This window comes from Macaca fascicularis, chromosome 8 (assembly GCF_037993035.2).
Source record: "Macaca fascicularis isolate 582-1 chromosome 8, T2T-MFA8v1.1".
Lineage (NCBI taxonomy): Eukaryota > Metazoa > Chordata > Mammalia > Primates > Cercopithecidae > Macaca > Macaca fascicularis.
In genome coordinates, this window is record NC_088382.1 from 100694890 (window position 1) to 100716360 (window position 21471).

Sequence of the window (21471 nt, forward strand, 5' to 3'; positions counted from 1 at the left end):
CTATGGCTTTATTAATATTATATACTTTTTATTCATTGCTTCAACTTTATAGACAAGAACATGCATTAAACATGTCATTTTTAATGGATGATAAAATCGTTTAGGGTGAATTTGTGATATTACTGTGGCTTTAAACAAAGTTCAAGCCTTGGTCATTGATAATATCCACAGAAATCCACTGTAGTACCTGCTAATCTCCCAAGATAAGAGTTTATTTCCAAAGAATCTACTTCAGAATGGAAAAAGAGCTATCTTACAAATAGCATTTGATTTTTTTTTACAGTTAAAACAGTATGTGTTTATGTTAAAAATTTAGAAAGTAGAATAAAAAGGAAAGAAACAATAAAAAGGAAAAGAAAAAATTACCTATGATCCCAATATCAAAAAATAGTCACGCAGTATTTTTGCATACTTTCCTCTAGCCAATTTTGTACCTTACCAATGTATAGCATAAACTTTTTCCCATAATATTCTCAAACTAAAATTCTGATGGATGAATATAACATAATTAACAAATTTTCTACTATTGTACATTAAAGTGTGTTCATTATTGTACATAATGCCAACAAAGTATCATTTAAAAGCATTGTGCTTATTTTTAATCATTCTTAAGATTTTTTATATTTAGAATTAGGATTACAAATTAAAGGGATTAAACTTTTTGAATTGTTTTTAATACATACTGTTAAAAACCCTCTACTGTGCCACTCAGTTGAAATTCCTAATCTAATAGTATTACCCTCCCCATTTCTAATTGTGGTAATTTTCAAATGATATAAGTTATAGCAGAAATCAGTAGCCAAATTAGCACTTTCTTCTCTGTCTTAACGTACATATATTTATTACTGTATACTACATGCAAGGCATATTGTTAGTGAATGACACTGAAGTATCTGATTCACCTTTGTGAGGTCAGTGTCAAGATTATGCCTAACATACAATAACTTCTCAAAGAATGTCTGATGAATAAGTAAAATACAGAAATTCATCACTTACTAGAAATGATTTAGAAACATGCGATTCCAAATAGGTTAATTTTGCATACAAAATTATTTCCTTTAATTTCCAAATCTTTTTGAAAAACTGATGAAGTTTGTTGCAAATATACCATAGTAAATTTTCCTGGATACTTGAGCCCAAACACAAACATCTGGATGACCTGGGGACCACCATTAATTACTATATTGTACAGCTTGCTATCTAGAGTTACTAGGGCATGTAGAATTCATTGCCTTTATGTAACATTTAGCCCTAGTCTATTTTTGGTTTTAATTTCTATGCATCCACTGGTGGTTTTTCCTGCCTTATACATCACAACTGGTTGTTGTTTCTTATCACTGCCTGTGTATCTGTCTTTGTCAGTTTGTAATATACGATTCACTAGAAGCCAACTAAGCTTATTAGAATTATGTATTGAATAAGTCAAAAGTTTCTAAGTGAATATTAGAGCAGCTTTTCTGTGAGCCAAGAGAATACACTTTAGTACATTAATTTCAGTGCATAAATTCTGCTTAGAAAATCTGTGCTCCTTTTTCATCACTCAAATTAAATAGTCACTACATCTGAGAAATCTTCTCAGAAAAAAATAACCTACTGCTACTCTACAACTCAAGTGCCATCTCCTCACAGGATAAGGCAATGACCAACAAGCACCTATTAATCATAACATCTCTTACACATTTAATACATATGTGGTATCTACATGCAATATATATTACTGGTACAAAAACAGACACACAGATCAACTGAACAGACTAGAGAACCCAGAAATAAGGCCACACACTTACAAACTTAAACTATCTGATCAAATAGGTTTTGACAAACCTGACAAAAACAAGCAATGAGGAAAGGATTCCCTATTCAATAAATGGTGCTGGAATAACTGGCTAGCCATATGCAGAACATTGAAACTGGACTCCTTCCTCATACCAAATTTAAAAATTAACTCAAGATGGATTAAAGACTTAAATGTAAACTATAAAACTATAACAACCCTGGAAGACAACCTAGGCAATGACATTCTGGTCATAGGAACAGGCAAAGATTTAAAACTATAACAACCCTGAAAGACAACCTAGGCAATGCCATTCTGGACATAGGAACAGGCAAAGATTTCACGATGACGACACCAAAACAAACTGCAACAAAAGCAAAAATCGACAAATGACATCTAATTAAACTAAAGAGCTTTTGCACATCAAAGGAAACTATCAACTGGGTGAACAGACAACCTACAGAATGGGAGAAAAATTTTGCAAACTATGCATCTGACAAAGGTCTAATATCTAGCATCTATGAGAACTTAAGAAAAAAAACCCCGCCCTTTAAAAAGTGGGCAAAGGACATGAACAGACACTTTTCAAAAGAAGACATACATGCAGCCAACAATTCTATGAGAAGAAGCTCAACATCACTGATCATTAGAGAAATGCAAATAAAAACCACAATGAGATACCATCTCCCACCTGTCAAAATTAATACTATTAAAAAGTCAAAAAATAACAGATGCTGGCAAGGTTGTAGAGAGAAAGGAACATAACATTCAGAAATTCAGAATACAGAAGTTTAAAAAGAAGTTTATTCTTCTAGCATCTAAAACTTAAAGGTAGAGCCTAGGGTTGGCAGTCAGCTCTATTCCCTGATGAATTGGTATTGCCAAACTCTACACAGGTAACAACGTTCCTGCCAGTTGGCTTTTCCACTCAATTCAAAGAGGAGAGAGAAAACCAAGACAGGCAATTTTGTCTTTAAGGAGAGCATCAGAAAACTGCACTCATCACTTTTGTTCACATTCCATTGGTCCTAACTTAAACACGGCCACACTATCTGCAAGACAGGCTAGGAAATCCATCTTTAGCTGGGTGGCTAGTCAAATTCAGAGGTATACTAATAAAAAAAAGAAGAGAACAGCAGTCTCTGTTATTTTAATTGATATTAACATTACACTTTAATGTTGGCTAGTGTTTGCCTGGTATGTCTTTTCCTTTGGTTAGTGATTCATGGTTGTATCTTTTTCTATCCTTATGCTTTCATTCTATGTTCTAATATTTCATGTGTTCCTTCTTCAAATTGTATATAGCTGTTCTTACATCTAGTCTTACCATTTCTGTTAAGTTTTACTAGCAAGATTAGTCTAATGATATACATGGACTATTTCTGACATCTTATTTTGGCTTTCTACTATGCCTGTATTTTCTGCTTTTCTACTTTTATTTCCAGACTTCTTTTATATTGACCATGAGTCTTTTATTTCATTTTTCTCTTATTATTCTGAAAGTTTCATAATTTATTTCAATCATTTGGCAGTTGCACTTAAAATTTTAACTTATATACTCTTTAAAAACTAAAGCCAATCATTAAATCCACTTTCCTGATAAATACAAGGATTTTAGAAATTTTTAACTCCAAACATTCCACTAGCATCTTAATGCTATTGTTTTCCAATATTTCAGTTTTATTGTATTTTTGTTTCTCAAAATTGATTAGCATTAATATAAATTGATATTGTCATTTTTGCTATTTTATATAGTCAGTGTTTCTGGTGAATTGTTACAGTTTCTTGGTTTACCTTTCCTTCCTGCATTGCAGAAATTTCTTCTGGAATATTTGTTCATATTCCCTAGTTCATCATTTAGCAGTTTTTTTTTAGTAAGAGTACCAGGATGGTAGATAGCCTGGGTTTTGTTTGTTTGTAGGTTTGTTGGTTTTGCTTTTGAAAATATATTTATTTTACCTTCATTATTCTTTGATGGTTTAGATAGGTGTATAATACCAGTTTGACAGTTAATTTCTCTTAGTATTTTTGATGTATTTTAAAACTTGTTTTCTGGCTTCTATTTTTGTGGTTGAGACATTTGCTGACAGAACTGTTATCCTTTTCTTACTGAAAATATGCCTTTTATCTCTCTGCTTTTAATTACCTTCTATTTCTCTTAGGTTTTCTACAATTTCACTGTAACACATTTACTTATCCTGCTTGGATTTCATTATTATTTTTGCATATAAAAATTTGTATCTTTCATAGATCCGAAAATTCTTTGAGATTATCTCCTAAAATGCCATATCCCATTCTTTATTTGTTCTTTCCAGATCAGATATATAATAAGTATCTTAATAATATATTTTCTCTTAATCTTACATTCATCTTTGTCTCTCTATGCTGGATTCTGGGTAATTCACTTACCTCTATCTTCCAATTCACAACTTTAGTCTTCACCTTTAGCTGATCTGTTCTTTAAACTGTATGTGTATTTTAATTTCTGTAATAATTTCTGAAAGTTCTAATGCTTCTTTCTATATCTATCTGGTTATTTTTGCAAATTTCTATTTGAGACAATTATAGATTCACAAGCAGTTGTAATAAATAACACAAAGAAATATCATGTATCCTTTGCCCTATTTCCCCCATAGTAAATCTTGCAAATTATAATACGATATTATAAAAAGGATATTAACATTCATACAATCCACCAATATTCAGATTTCTCAGTTATATGAGTATGGATTTGTCTTTAATTTTATGCAATTTTATCACATTTAGGTTCATGTGTCTATCGCTACAGTCAAAATAGAGAACAGTCTATCACTGTAAGGATCCTTTCATAATCACACCCTCCTTTCTGCCCATCCCATACCCTGTGCCTGCCACACCATCATTAATCTGTTCTCTATTTCTACAATTTTGTCATTTGAAAAATGTTACATAAATGAAATCTTACTGCAGGTAACCTTGTATGGCTAGTTTTGTTTTTTTTTTTTTTTTACTCAGCATAAATTCAATTCATCCAAGCTGTTGCATGTGTCAAATTTGCTACAAACACTCATCTATACATTTTTGTGAGTACCTGATAATTTTTAAATAGTCTTATTTGTTTTATCTTCTTTCTATTTTAAAATATCTTAGGCATAGTTTTAACATACTCCATACTTAATAATTACAAATCTGAAGTTTTTAGAAGTCAATTACGCTGCTTGTGCAATGTTGATTATGCTTCTGGAATCTTGTTTCCTCCTATGACTAGTAACTTTTGTTGAAAACCATTTTGGCTGATCTTAATATGAAAAAAATCTTGGCATGCATAGTTTGGGGGTGCTTTCCTACACACAGAACTTTCATTTGCTTTTCTCAGGCTCCCTAGACTGATACTAACCCTAAATTTTAAGTCAGTTTCTGGAACTAGGTTTTCCTAGATCACATAAGTGATATAAAATATAAACCTAAATTCACTGTTCTTATAAATTTTTTCCTTTGCAATCTTCCTTTTCTGGTTGATTTCTTTTTCCTGACTTACTCTTTTCTGGGGGAAGAGTACTTTAAGTACTTTATTGGGAGCAGGCAGTATTCCAATCCCTCTACCTTGTGTGAGGCCAACACCTTCTCTCTCGTTCTTCCAAGGCTCTAGATCCCTAGTATTGGCAAGTACCTTCAGGATAGTCCTGGTTGTCACTTAATCTTAATTTTTGGTCCCTGGGGATTTTCTTAAGTGTCATATGAGCTGAGCTATGCATTTAAAAGGATGATTTTTACAGTTAATTGGCTTTTTATATTACTGGATGTGAAAGTCAAGGGCATATACAAAAATGTGGACAGTGAATCTCCAAGCTGAAAAGACCATTCAATGCTCTCAAACATGTAACTATTCACTCTTCAAATTATTAATCTTTCGCTTCATAAAAATACCTTATGAAACACTAGGATTATGAAGAACACCGGGAAAATGCTAGTGTAGCTAGTGCTATAGGAATTTATAAGGGGAAAAGGTGGCAAACAATGTTCTTTATGTTACAATTTTCAGACAAGGCAGCCAGAGATGGCTTTATTACACGAGACTTAAGGATGGGTAAAATGTGAATAGATGGGGGAGTAAGTCATTTCAGCTGATGACATTAGAATTGTTCAGGTGTGAAGAGAAAATGTGTTTAAGGAACAAGCAGCAGAATAATCCTTCTGCCACAGAAGGTTTCTACCGATGAATAGTAGAAGCAAGGGATGTTTCAGCTAATTTTTGAGGTTAAATAAGGGTTTCTAGGTATACAGGGGTGAGAAAAGGAGTAGCCAGGTCATTCTAGGTCCAGCAGGATAAGACTCAGGAACAGAAGAAAGAAACTGCATAATATGTTTGTAGAAGTAGAAGTACAGTTTGTTGGGGTAGGAACAACTAGGTTGTGTGTGTAGAGATAGAAGAAAGCAAAGATATCACTAGAAAAGTTAGGCAAAAACTAACAGAAGTTTGGAGTTTTATTTTGGATTTTAGGCAATGGGCTGATAGCAAACCATATGGTACATTTATGCCAATAAGTAAAAGAAGTACTCAGAATAATTTATATGAAACTAAATATACAAACCTAAAATAACAATGGAAATTGTACCTCTTCAGGTTGTGCAGCATACAACTTGCACAACTGAATGCCATGGCTACAAAATTGGGAGCCACTAAAAGATGTGATGCCAGAGAATCTAAAATGATATATGCATTTAGGGACTACTACTCCAGTAAATGAATAGATAACTGCAGGATTGGAGGTCAAGAGATAAATTAGAAAACCAATGCAATAGTTCTGGTGAGAGATGCTGAATAGATGAACTAAAGTAGAAATCATGAGAATAAGAGGATAGAATTAAAATGTCAAGGGACATAATTGATAGGATATTACCATTTAAATATGGAGAATGATGAAAATACATTAATATTTCTTGGTTGGTCAGTCGGACAGACAGGGTGACATTCATTAACATAATCTTTTTCTAGAAATAATGTGGGGTTGAAAAAGAAAATAACATATTTATCAATACACATGGGAGACTGGTTTGCAGAGTAAGGTGGGAATGTTGGGTCAGGTTGTGTTTGAAATGACCATGAGATACCAAGTTGAAATAACTCTACGTTAGATAGCGAATAGAGATAGTATATTTACATCTGAAGCTCCAAAGAAATATCTGGGGTCAATTAATGGCATCTAAATGACATAGGAATCTAAGAGAACACCCGGATAAAGTGCAGTCAAGTTCCAACTTTGGAGAATAGCAAAATTTAACAACTTGGAAGAGAAAATAAAGCCAACAAAGAAGAGTTGTGAGAAGTAAGAGAAACTCAGAAGAAAGCAGTATCTGGAAACCAAGAAAACAAATTTTAAGGAAAAGAAACCATTGTAGGCTGGGCGCGGTGGCTCACGCCTGTAATCCCAGCACTTTGGGAGGCCGAGGCAGGTGGATCACGAGGTCAGGAGATTGAGACCATCCTGGCTAACACAGTGAAACCCCGTCTCTACTAAAAATACAAAAAATTAGCCAGGCATGGTGGCGGGCGCCTGTAGTCCCAGCTACTCGGGAGGCTGAGGCAGGAGAATGGCGTGAACCCGGGAGGCGGAGCTTGCAGTGAGCCGAGATTGCGCCACTGCACTCCAGTCTGGGCGACAGAGCGAGACTCTGTCTCAAAAAAAAAAAGAAAAAAAGAAAAAGAAAAAAGAAACCATTGTATTAGTCAGGGTTCTCCAGAAAGCCAGAACCAATAGGAGATAGATGATTGATTGATTGATAGGATAGACAAGAGGCAATTTATTAAGGAAACTGGTTACTGGGATTATTGAGGCTGAGAAGTCTTGCAACAGGGGATCTGCAAGCTGGAAACCCTGGACTGTTGGTAGTGTGGCTCAGTCTTAAGTCCAAAAGCCTCAGAATCAGGGAAGCCAGAGGTGTAATTCTCAGTCTGAGGAGGAAGGTCTGAAGAGCTGAGGAACCACTGGTGTAAGTCCCAGAGTCCAAAGGCCAGAGAGCCTGGAGTTCTGATGTTCAAGGGCAGGAAAAGAGTGTCCAAGTTCCAGAAGAGTGAAAATCGCCTTTCCACTGCCCTTTTTTTTTTTCTATCGGGCCCCCAGCCAATTGGATGGTACCTGCTCACACTGAGGGCAGATCTTCTCCATTCAGTCCACTGATTTACACACGTGTCTCCTCTAGAAACACCCTCTTAGACATATCCAGAGTTAATGCTTTACCATTTCTTTAGACATTCCTTAATCCAGTCAAGTTGACACCTAAAATTAATCAGCACGCCCAGGATGATCAATAGTATCAAATGCTACAGAGAAAACAAGCAGGATGAGAATCAAAATATTGGAATTTATTATTGGGATGTGAATTTCATTAGAGCAAATTCAGTGACCCACTGGGGACGGATGGCTAATTGTGCCTTACTCCAGAGAGAATGGGGTGCAATAATCAAATGAAAGTGTAAGCCTTGGAAAGAAGAGACCTGCATCCCTCTGAGAAGAGGAAATGAAGTGAGTATGGATAGAGAGGTTTACGAGTATGAAATACAAAAATGAGAGAATTCACAGATAGCCTCAATTATTTCAGAGATAGGAGGCAATTCGTTGGATGAGACTTGGAGAGTTGGGGGTACTGACGTGGGGGTTAGGTGGGGGTTTAGGAGGAATAGTAGATATCTGGAGATAGCTGTTTTGGGAAATGGGGAGTCAATCGAGGACACTTAGGAATATAGAACAATTTAGATAAATTACAAAGCTATACATTTGTAAAGATCTGATGAATACAGAATTTTTTCAACTCTCAGTTATCTTGGTGAAGGAATGGAGAAGCCATGGCTATATTGATCCAAGATTTCTGCTTTGAAAAGCAGATAGATGGAATGATGATTAACCAATCTAGCAAACCTACTATTCTATATCTAATACATTGAAAATGAATTTATCATCTTCTGCCAGACACATTTCTTCTAGATCCTGCATTTTCTGTCTCAGTGAATGGTTCTACAGCCTCTCAGAAATAGGGTCATTCTTGATCCCAATCTCTCTCTCTCATACCTTCACATTCAGTCCTATCCATTCCATTTCCTTACTAGTACATCTATACTCTGACTCCTTTGTACTTTTGCACAGGTAGCTCCTTCTACAGTGTATTATCCCACCCTCTTTTTCACACAATTCTCACTCATCTTTTATAACTTAGTTCATATATCACTCTCTCCTGAAAACCTTTACTCATGATCCCTTTCCCTCTAATCTGGATTAGGGACTCTTCAAAGCAGAGCATTCTGGTCATACCTCTTTCAAAGCACTTAAAACTTTATAGTCATTAGCTATTCTCCCCACTATGCCCACAAGACTAAATTCCTTGAAGGTGAGATTGTGTCTTTTATTTCAAGCAACCAGTACTTAGCACAGAATTGTTTGCTGAATTAATGAATAATTATAAAATATAACACTAGACGGCAAAATAAAAGGATAACACTTGAGAATAAGTCCACTATTGTTTAAAACGGCAGGAGGTGATTCACAAAAGAGTACATCAGTGATGTAAAAGAAATGATATTCAATGATAATTATCATTGATTAAATCAATGGCTCTACTAGTCATATGTCCATTATAACATTTACATAGAAACATAGTCCAAACTGTATTTCAGAATGCTACAAGTACACCTTCAGTCTGGCAGTGGCTACAAGCCACCTAATTAAAAGAACAACATCACCTTTAGCTACCATAGTACCAGCTACCATTCGAGTAAGAAATAGCAATATGAGAAAATGCCCCTCGCTCTTTGGAGCTCTAGGGGAAGCTTTCCCCACACATTTTGTGAGATAAAAGCACATAACACACTTGCTTCATAGTAATAAATTTACCAACTTCTGTAACTTAAAACTAATTTTAGGATATTTGTGTTTAAAGAAATAAAATTCTGTCTCAGAATCTTACTCCAACAGATGACCCATCATTTTGTTATGAAGGAGAACATTCAAAAAGAAAAGAAATCTAGATACCAGCTAGGATTGTTCATGTGATAACAGTATTTGCACTCAAATAAGTAATGAACGGTTCGAGTCCTCCCATGTTTAGCATGTGACTCCAATTCTACAGACCTTTCTCTTAGAATGTTTAAGCTGATTTATTCCATGTGAATTTCTATATAAGTTGTTCCCTAAGTAGTTGATACAAATTCTTCTTCATATTAATATACTGTCTTGTGATTTTTAATAAATCACAGAGTATTCAGACATTCAATACTTCTTTATTAGTAAAAATATTGCCATTGTATGAAAATAATTAACCAAGAAAGTCCCTTGAGCAAAATCCTTAACCTCTCTTAAGAGTTGCTGATTTGTAAAATTACAAAAATAATCCCTGTGTTACAGGATTGCTGTAAAGATTACAGCTAGTATATATGTATATATAAAGCAATATCACTCTGCTTAGCACACAGTCAGCTAACCACAAAGGTGTCTGCCAGGCCAGGCGCAGTGGCTCATGTCTGTATTCTCAGCACTTTGAGAGGCCGAGACGGGTGAATCACCCGAGGTCAGGAGTTCGAGACCAGCCTGGCCAAAATGGTGAAACCCTGCCTCTACTAATACAAAAATTAGCCAGGCGTGGTGGCAGGTGCCTGTAGTCCTAGCTACTTGGGAGGCTGAGGCAGGATAATTGCTTGAACCTGGGAGGTGGAGGTTGTGGTGAGCTGAGATTGTGCCACTGGGCAACAGAGCTAGACTCTGTCTCAACAACAACAACAACAAAAAAAGTCTCTGTCTTTTCTTTTCTATAAGATCTTTATTTCCATTTTAATGTTCTTTGTGAATATATTTGCAATTTAATTTTGTACATTTTTATGAAAATACAGATAATACCCAGAAATATGTATCATCCATATGCATATTCACATACTTTGGAGGGGGGAGTATGGATGTGTCCCTCAAGTACATATATATTATTTTGTGCACGTATTAAGGGTTTATCCACTTTGCTTCTCCATGTACAGACTTCTATTGGATTCAGTAAGGAATTAGAATGATTAATTTCACAAATATAAAAGAAACTTTTTTTTATAAGCTAAAACATGCTGTGAAGAAGTTATTCTTATAGAGCTATATTTAGTTGAAATCAGATCTAGCAGAGATAGAGATATTTTGCTACACATATTCTACTTTTCAAATACTTTTTAATTACCTTCTCCTATAAACCATTCTTGGGATTTCTCAACTCTCAATGTAGATAAGGTATTTATATCATACTAAGGATCACACAAATTAAAAAATGAATATTATTTCAAACCTCTTATTTTCAATAATAAAAATTGAATTGTCTAAGCATTCCAGTTTAATTTACTTTGCTTAAGTTATAATTCACATATATAAGAGGATAACAATAATTTTTTAAATTGTAATAATATTATCAAAATAGATGCTGTGCAGAAAAGAGTTAACACAGCAGGCCTGAGACTGCTAACCTTAGAAAGCCTGCTTGTAAGGTTGGCCCTTAGCTGGCATCTAGAAATTTAGATTTGGGGAAAATTCCCATCATTCCGTAACTGGTAAGAGTGGCTTATTATGTATAAATTGTTTGTGTAAACAGTATGGTTTATGCTAAACATAAATTCCATTCAAACAGGAATTTGGAATTTTGATATGTGCTAGATAGGAGGTGCCTGTGTAACCAGCGCCAGTAGAAACTTTGGGTACTAAGACTCTAATGAGCCTCCTGGTAGACAACATGGTACATGCATGGTAATAATTCACTGCTGGGATATTTCACTGGGAGGGGCCTCTTGGAATCTTGTCCCTAGTTTCCTCCAGACTTTACTCCATCTGCCTTTTCCCTTTGCTGATTCTGCTTCGCATACGTTTGCTATAATAAATCATATCTCTGAGTACAACTCTATATTAATTTATATGAGTCCCTGTAGAAAACCAAGGAACCTTGGTGTAGTCTTGGGACCCCCAACACCGATGCCATAAAATGTGTTTAATCAAAATATCTTCTATTATTTTTCATTTTATATTGTCTTATATTATTTTCATCAAGTATATCATTTAGGAATAGAGAGAAATAGGCTAAATTGTTAAGATAGACAAATAATTATATAAACGTTGCCATCAGTAATAATCTTATTAGGCAGGAGATGAAAAAGGCCAACAATTACCTAATTATGAAGTCCAGAACAATTTGAGTTTTCTCCTAGATTACAGCCCATTTTATTAATGTAAATGTTGGATTATTTGTAATGGATTATAATCTCCTAACCAGGTTACTGATAATTTTAGCAATTTCACTTCTTATAATAGAAATTGATTTTCCTTTAGGGGATGATAATCAAGCCTAATCATTTTAATTTCAAAATGGGATATACTTGTTTTAGGATGTCTTGTTTTTAGCCTTAAAAAGCATAAATATATTGGCATGCATTCACTTCACAGCATGTCTTAAAATCAAAATCTACTTAAGTGAAAATTCTGAACTCTTCAAATTTGTCTTAAGTATTTCTCAATAGTATTTCCAATGGTAGGGAACTTACATTTTTTTGCAGTGTGGGCATTTTGCCAGAGTGTTGAACCTCAGTTCCATCCACTGTAAAATAAATAAAGAGAGGAATTGAAAAGAAAAACAACTGAAAACTATCCAATCTGATAAGACATTTCTTTTCCTTTAAATGTCATCAGGGATCACAACAGAAGCAATCACCTTCTCACGGTTACATGAGCTTTTCCCTCCAACACTTCTCTCCCTCTCTTAAAATACAGTTTGGGATCCTCCTCTGAAATAGTTCCCATGACTTTTCCAATGCTCTGACGCAATCTAGGTTTGCTTTACATGAATACTGAATATAATATCATAATTGGGGTCATTTTGTTCAGTAAGTCTCAGTTCACTTCCAGGGAATAAAAACATATTTCATATACCATCAAAGTTATTTTTATTTAAGTCTTCAGGGCTGGCCTTTTAAATACTTGAATATTTAGATTCATTACTAAAATTAAACTATTCTACTTATGTGAGAAACTCACTAAGTACATAAACAAACGAATTAGATACAGGTAGTACTGAAGTCGGGAACTGTTTTCTGTTCTGTCGTTGCCTATATAATGTAACAAAAACATACTGCTTAGTACAATTTTCTTCCTGTAAGTGTAAGTAATAAATGTGCTACCTTCCTCATATGAGTATTATTCAGATACTTGAAATGACTTACTGGTTATAGATAGTCTTTGAAAGAATATGCAATATAAATTTAAAGTAAATCTTTATCCCATGAAATACATTTTGTTCAATGACTTTCTAACAATCTTCTTCTGTCTTGTTTGCTTTTCTATATACCTCCTTATAAAGGGTGTATTTCCTTGATAGTTTGGGGAAATTTTCTTTAAGCACTTTGGCAGTTTATCATCAAAACAACTTATTTTTATTAAAATTAAGTTTCATTTGGGAATCTAGGCCATCAATTTTTCTTTTCAGAAGGCTCAAATTCTAGATACAGAGGTTTCAATAACTTGTGGATATTCAAACATTTTCTACACAATAGAAGATATCTTTTAGAATATATCTGATGCATACCTTTTTCTTTTATGATTAAAGAAAAGAACATATAAATTTGGGTTTCCTAAACTCCTTTCTCTTCATTTTTATTTCAAATATCATGAAATTTAGTTAACCTTGTTATGATCTCTTTTAGTCACAACAGGAACATATAGTCCCAAGATAAATTAAAGAGAAATAAAACTTTACATGAATGTTCACTCTCTTTACAAAATGATTATTTTTAAACATCTGCAAATGTCAAACCAAGGGCACTTATTTTTCAAGCAAGAGTATTTCTCTCATTACTTATAATGACAAAATTACTTATAATATCAATTTGTAACAAGTTGATTTATTTTAAAACTGCTCTTAAAGTAAAAATTCTTGAGTTAATGTGCTAAACAGATACTAATATAGATTTCTACAGAAATTGGTACAGAACATTAAGCAGTGGAAGAATATAGAACTATTATTAAGGGCTTCTTTATGTTTCTGTAATAGGCTTAGGATAGTTACTGAACTTGTGATGTCATTTCAAATGTTATTTATAAATAACAAATTTAAGTTTTTCATAGTTAAAAGAAGCAAACTGGTTTGAGAAGGCAATTATGAAACCTTTGAGTCAAGAGTAACTCAAAATCCAAGACTTAGCCTAACAGACTAACATAGGAATTTCAGTATTTCAGATGACCCCTAAAGAGACTGTTTAGTCCACTGTTATCATTTTATAGTGTTTTTCATTTTAACACAAATTATGCATGATAAAATCAATGATAACTGACAAACAGTGGGGACTTTATTCTGTAATTAATGTATTACATTGCCAGCAACCTACCACATCTGGTTTTGCTGTTATCTGCAAGTACTCACTTAAATGGAGCAGACTAATAACAAAAAGCATCTATTATTAGAATAATTTTCTTTTAATTTATCCAAATGAACACCAATTCTTATGCTTTGGAAAAGAAGTTGACTTAGTACTATTCTCTCATCTAAAATCTGGCCTCTGGATTCTTAAAATTTTATTGCCAGACCTTAAGTCCCATTAGACTAAAAAAAAAAAATCTTAATTGTATCAGCAAGAATAAAAACAACTTCTCTAAAACCCAATCATTTTTAGTAGAGATCTTCTAATATTTGAGTTATTTCTAACTATTCTATAACATGTAATGGATAAATTGAGTTTCCCCAAGATATATTTTGGAACTAATCTTAGAAGATTTGTTTAAAAAAAAAAAAAGCTATATTGCTTAAAACTACTAATTTAATTTTATAGTATCTTACCGAGATAGATAGATAGATAGATAGATAGATAGATAGATAGATAGATAGATACATGCATACATACATACATACACAGATACATAGATACAATAGGCAACTGGTAACACTTTGAAATATGTTCAAGTTAAAACTGTTATCCCCCCCTGCTATGGCACCCATTTGTCCCTAGATACAAATGAAAAAAATCTGATCCTGCCTGAAGGTACTAAATTGGCCCACTTCAGGGTAAACTTTGAACCAAGTTGTGTTCGCTTTTATTAAAGCACAACAATCCTCAGTCAATGTTGATTGACAAAGTACCTGGATATGCCTTTCATCAGCAACAGAGACCATGGGCCCTACAGAAAAGTAATAGTAAACTCTGCTGTTCAGCTGTGTTAAGAAACTTCTTTGCATTCATGGAGAACTAGCTAAAGGCTTTATAAGTCAATTCATTCTTCTGGGAAATTATTTTTCAAACAATGCCCTTCAAATCACCACTCAGGCGAGATGATCTCAAAATGGTTTGGAGGGTAAAAAATGTTTGGACATACAATATAAAAACTCCCTCTTAAATATATACAATGGTATATGCTAAAACTGCTAAAGAATATCCTATTTTAAATTCTGTTTAATTTTTTAATCCTAGCAATTCCCAATGAACATGGAACTCTTTACTCACAAACACCTGTTACTAACCTATAAAATGAATTTGCCATTGAATACACTTTGGAAGACACAAATCTAGCTTTTATAAATTTATCCATGGTCCCAGACAGGCTATGATATGAATAGTGTAAATATTGTGAATTCCTAGAAAACTTAACTTCAGCATTATAACACTGGTATATTAAAAGATATTATTATAAACAGAAGGAAGCTGTGAGAATATAGAGAAGCTATTCTCTAGATTGCATATTACTTCAGCAATTGTGTTTTTTTCCGGGGGTAAAATATCAAAATTGAATTATTTTTAAGTATAAATTTTTTAAAATGATAAAAGCCTTGTCACACACAATAGTTCTTTTATCTTAATCCTTGAGAGAATTCTCTTGCAGGAGAGAGAGAGCTCATTATTTCAGGAAAAGCATTTCCTATGTGATCTTTTCAATAAAATATCTTGAATATTTTGTCACAGGTCATATTTTCTTCTTTTCTTTGACTCTAGAAAACTCAGCTAAGATTCAGCCTAGTTTTATCAACTGTATTAGACTAAATATTAGCATACTTATATTATGCATGACTTCAGGTTTTTTTTTTTCCTGCCCTACTTATTATTTTTCCTGATTTTTTTCACATTTTATTTTCAATCATATTGAATTTAATGTATCTTGTAACTTATTTCAATTGCTTTGAACCTTGCAAGCTAAGTCTAAAACAAAGTAGGAAATGAGTAAATGAATTAACCTAATAATTAACAGTGTGAAGGGCAAATAACATATTATGGAGAATATAAGATTATTCAAGATCAGCATAATAATAAGGATAAGGCTCCAAGAACTTTGTAGTCAGTGTATTCTTCATAACACTGAGCATCTCTCATTAATCCAAAACTCTCAAAAGTAACCAGTACCTCTCCTATAGGTGTGTACAGTGTTCCCCTAATCATCAAAAACTTTATTTTCTAGAAAATTTTGAAATCATCTTTAAATATTGTATTTTAATCCAAAACATCTTTTCTTGCTAAAGAATTAAAGTTTCAAATCATAATTACTCTGCTAATATGATAATATGATTCACTTGCCTGCACTGAATGTTAAGTAAGGAAGAGCCAGCTTTAGAAGTTAGTCCCTGAAAGAGCCAGCTTTAGAAGTAAGTCTCTGACTTGCACATTACTTTAGTAATTTTCTTCTTAGGGAAAAATATCTAAATGTATAAATTACTTTTTAAAATAATAAAAACCATGGCACATACATATCTATCTAAACTCTCAATTTAGAGCATTCTCTAGAATTCATTGCCAGATGATTCTAAAAATTAAATATAAACCTTTATAACAATTGTCTTTTTTATTGTTCTTTTTTCCTCATTCCCTTTTCTACCCTATTAATACAGTCAATTCTCTCTCAAATTCTTTATTCTATTCTTGACTATCATCATCACTTTCCTGAAAAATAAAAGCCGAAATTCTAGCCTTGTGCTTCTTCAGGCTTGTGTCTTTGCTATCCATTCGTCTCCTATCAGATTAGAAAATTTCATGAAAGCAGAGACTATGCTTCCTGTTCACCCGTTTCCCTAGCACCTAGCTCAGTGCCTGGTACACACTCAATATATATATAATTGAATAAATAAAATCATTCCTTTTGTAACGTGGCTACAAGGATTATCCATGGCAAATATTTGGAATATAAAACATAACAGGAAAGAATGCAAGGTAGCTGTGGAAGGGAGATCTCCAGAAGTAGGTTGAAACAAATCTATATTGAAGATTTTAAAAGTGTTACTTCCAAAAGTTTGTTCACATATGAAAAAGAAAATAACAAATATGCTTTATATATTTAATTTAGTTAATTCATTTAATATCTATTGGTAACTATAGAGTGTGTTAGCTTATATTAAATCAGTATATACTGATTTTTGTTTATTTATTTTAGAGAGAGGGTCTCATTCTATCACCCAGGCTGGAATGCAGTGGTATGAACATAGCTTGCTGCAATCTCCAACTCGTGGGCTCAGGTAATCCTCCCACCTCAATCTCCTGAGTAGCTACGACTATAGGTGCATGCCACTACCCCTGGCTAATTTTTAAATTTTTTGTAGAGGTGGGGTCTCTCTGTGCTGCCCAGGCTAGTCTCAAACTCCTGGCCTCAAGCAAGCCTCCCATGTTGGTCTCTCAAAGCACTGGAATATCAGGCATGAGCCACCATGCCCAGCCTATAGTGATTTTTTAAAAAGAAAGTTGTTACCTATCCCGACCAAGTATATTTTCTAATTTATGTACTTAGTCACAGATTTAATCAATAATATATAAATGTAACAAAGGAGACTTACCCTACTAAATCAGAAAAATCCTAGCAATTCTGGTTAAATATAGTAAATTGAATAAATGCATGCATTTCCATTTTTTTCAAACCTGACTAAAATAATAGTAAATGAATTTTGAAATGTATAATACCATAAGGATAAAAAAAGATGGAATATGACTTCAGATTTTTGGACAATGGAAAGCAGATGGACTTCGCAACTCACTTAGTGAAAGGGATGTTGAAACTTGACTACCTACAGAGAGATAAGTCAATGACGGCAGGCTGCTTCACACTGAAAGACCCAGAATAGGTCAGCTATTGCTGACCTATACTTTTAAAGGTAGAGGTTGGGGTAAGGATAAAGTAGGAGTATCACAATCCCAAGTTCATTGCAGCATTATTCATAAAAATCAAGATATGGAAACAACCAAATCTCCATCGACAGATGAATGGATAAAGAAATTGTGGTATACGCATACAACGAAATATTATTTAGCCTTAAAAAGAAGGGAATTTTGTCATTTGTAACCACATATATTAACCTGGAAGATACTACGCTAAGTGAAATAAGCCTGACAAGGAAGACAAACATTGCATGATCATGCCTATATGTGGAATGTAAAATAGTTTAATTCATAGAAGCAGAGAGTAGAATGGTGGTTGTCAGGCACTGAGGTGGGTAAGGAATGGGGAGATTTTAGTCAAAGAGTACAAAGTCTCAGTTAGGCAGGCTGAATAATTTCTGAAGATCTGATGTACAGTATAGTGACTATAGTTAACAATATTGTATTATATACTTGAAATTTACTAAGAAGGTAGATCTTTAGTGTTTTTACCACAAAGACACACACACACACACACACACACATACACACACAGAGTAATCAAAATGCTAATTAACTTGATTGTGGTAATCATTTCACAGTATAGATGTATATCAAAAAATTAGGCTGTACACCTCAAATATACAATTTCTGTTTGTCAAATATAAACCAATAAAGCTGGGAAAAACACAGAAGTATTGATTGTAAATTCTCACAAAACTAGAAAATCACCCTTCCCCAATACATTAAGAGAAGAATGATTTATTCTGTAGAGAAATTCAACTACAGAGCTTGTGGACCAGGAACACCGGGCACAGAAGGCGGCAAGAACAAAAAGTCACTCTAAAATTCAATTAATGTCTACTGTCTGAAAAGTGGGTAAGAGCTTCACCCCTATTACCTCTCTTAGCTCCTAAAAGGCTGTCTCTCAGGCCTATCTCCTGCAAGAGATTAGAGGATCCTTCCCCAGAGAAATCTGCCCTAAAGAAAAAAAGACCAATTGATACTAATAGCTGACAACTTTACAAAGTAAGAAGAGGAGGAGGAGGAGGAGGAAGAAGATAAGGGGGAGTGGAAGGAGGGGGAGAAGGAGAGAGAGGAGGAGGAGGAGAAAGTTTTCACCTATCCCCTGCCTGCATACATAGAAACTCCAGTGACTTGCTCTCAAATATAAACTTCTGTGTAAAACTTCTATCAAAAGAAAAACAAATAGAGAAAATAGTGAGAAAATAGAGATAAGGCATGAAGAAGAACAATACCTCAGAAAAAATATAATTAATAGCTTCAGAAAGATGTTTGAAATGCTTGTTCTTTGGTACCATAAACATAAATTTAAATTTCTCAGCAAGGCCATTTTTACACTTTCTGCAGAAAGGGTACACTTGCCAGCAGTTTTGCCACAAGAGTACACTGAATAAAGAAGACAGGGTCATTTATAACCTGACACGTCTACCTTACTGCTGTGTCTGGTTTCCATTGGCTGGAACAGGGACTTCACATTCTGTATTTGTCTTGATTGGCTAGCAACTTAGAACTTTTTAAAATAGGCCGGGCGCGGTGGCTCAAGCCTGTAATCCCAGCACTTTGGGAGGCCGAGACGGGCGGATCACGAGGTCAGGAGATCGAGACCATCCTGGCTAACACGGTGAAACCCCGTCTCTATTAAGAAATACAAAAAACTAGCCGGGCGAGGCGGCGGGCGCCTGTAGTCCCAGCTACTCGGGAGGCTGAGGCTGGATAATGGCATGAACCCGGGAGGCGGAGCTTGCAGTGAGCTGAGATCCGGCCACTGCACTCCAGCCTGGGTGACAGAGCAAGACTCCGTCTCAAAAAAAAAAAAAAAAAAAAAAAAAAAAAAAAAAAAAAAGAACTTTTTAAAATAGGCAAAGGCAGAGGAGAACAAAGGAAGGAGGAAGTAACTTGTGGAATGCTGAGAAAGATAAAAACACCTTCAAATAAAAAGAGGAACAGACTATGACCTAATGCTTGCTTGGACCAGTATAATCATGCCAGGGCAAATATTTAGGCTACATTGTGGGAGCTAAGAACATAAAGTACGTTGATTTCTTTATTACGGCTAGCAGATATTTAAGAATGTTAGCAGAGGTCTTTGAATAAATTTTGCTTCTAAGAAAAGTTACTATTTACTCCTAATTAGACAGGGAGGACAGTCTTTGAAGAGGAACCTCTACTTTACTTTTTACAAAGATATCATGAAAAAGGAATGCTATTAAAAAATCAGAGCACAAAGGCTTCGAGAAATTAAAAATTAAGTTAGATCATCTGAAATTAAAATTTTAAATTAAGATGAGGAGATATAATGAAGAAGTTTCCCACTAAATAATATTTAAAAAACAAAATTAAAAACAAAAAAATGGAATGGACAGTAACAGGGCCCACTGAATATCCAAATGATGAGTTCAAAAAGACCCTCACTAAGACACAGCCTCATGAAATGTCAGAACACTGAAGAAAATGAAAGAGGAAAAAGAAAAAGAAGAAAAAACATGTCATATCAAAAGGATCAGGTATCACAATAGCAGTTGATCTTCTCATTTAACAATGGAACAAAGACTTTAAGTTTCTGAAAGGTGACAACTGGCAACCTAGAATTGCATATCTATACAAATTATAAAGTGAATGTAAGATCACATTAAAAACTACTTAAGATAAAAAGAGTTTAAATATATTTCCCTGCATCTTGTCTCAGAAAGCAGAGTAAATGTGCTCCACCAAAATGAAGGAATAAACCAAAACTGTGAGGATGGCATGGGATCCAACACAGGAAGGAGGTAAAAGGAATTTTCCTGATGATGGTGAAGGGAAGGATGACAAATATGTAGCAGGAAGCCTAAATAATAGATTCCTTGATGCATTTAATTATAATAATAGGTATTTTATAGTTCTATACAAGAATATGAGAAGAATGAATGATTTACACATAGAAAATTAAATCCAAAGGAGGGGGCAATTATTTATAAGTCCAAGGAAATGTTAAAATCCATACACAAGAAAAATGTACCATATTGCTTGGTTCATCTGTGAACATAATTTACCTAATCATAAAAATTGTAAGCACTAAGTATTAATTAAACAAAATGTTGCAATTTGGGAGTATGAAAGCAAGGAAAGGAATATGAGTGGGAGGGCAGTATGAGTGCTAAGTTCTCATCTTGCAGTTTACTAGTTAGTGGGTAATGTCTAAAATTGCTTAATCAAATAGAAAAAGGATAAGCAAGCAATTTAAACACATAGAAGTCTGGCCAACCTTGTGTAACCCCATCTCTACTAAAAATACAAAAAGTAGCCAGGTGTGGTGGTGTGCACCTGTAGTCCCAGCTATTTGGGAGGCTGTGGCAGGAGAATCACTTGAACCCGGGAGGCAAGGGTTGCAGTGAGCTGAGATCACACCACGGTACTCCAGCCTGGGCAACAGAGTGAGACTTCATCTCAATAAATAAATAAATAAATAAAAATTAAAAAATAAACACATAGAAGTGACTATCAATAAAGCAGCTGAAAGAGTTGAAAGCATTTTAGGAACAGTAACTGGGGGTCAACTAAATGAGAAGACTGCAGTCCCATTTGACATTTAGAACTATATACATAAAGTTCT

The 21471-nt window shown here is 34.2% G+C and overlaps 1 protein-coding gene across 1 annotated transcript in view; it reads right to left on the reverse strand.

The window, feature by feature from the left end:
• PIP4P2 (phosphatidylinositol-4,5-bisphosphate 4-phosphatase 2) overlaps positions 1-21471 on the reverse strand; it is a 49548-nt gene that overhangs the window by 4410 nt on the left and 23667 nt on the right. Inside the window, exon 5 of the mRNA XM_005563675.5 lies at positions 12303-12355. Within this exon, the coding sequence (XP_005563732.1) occupies positions 12303-12355 (53 nt within the window). The remainder of the gene's footprint in view (positions 1-12302; positions 12356-21471) is intronic.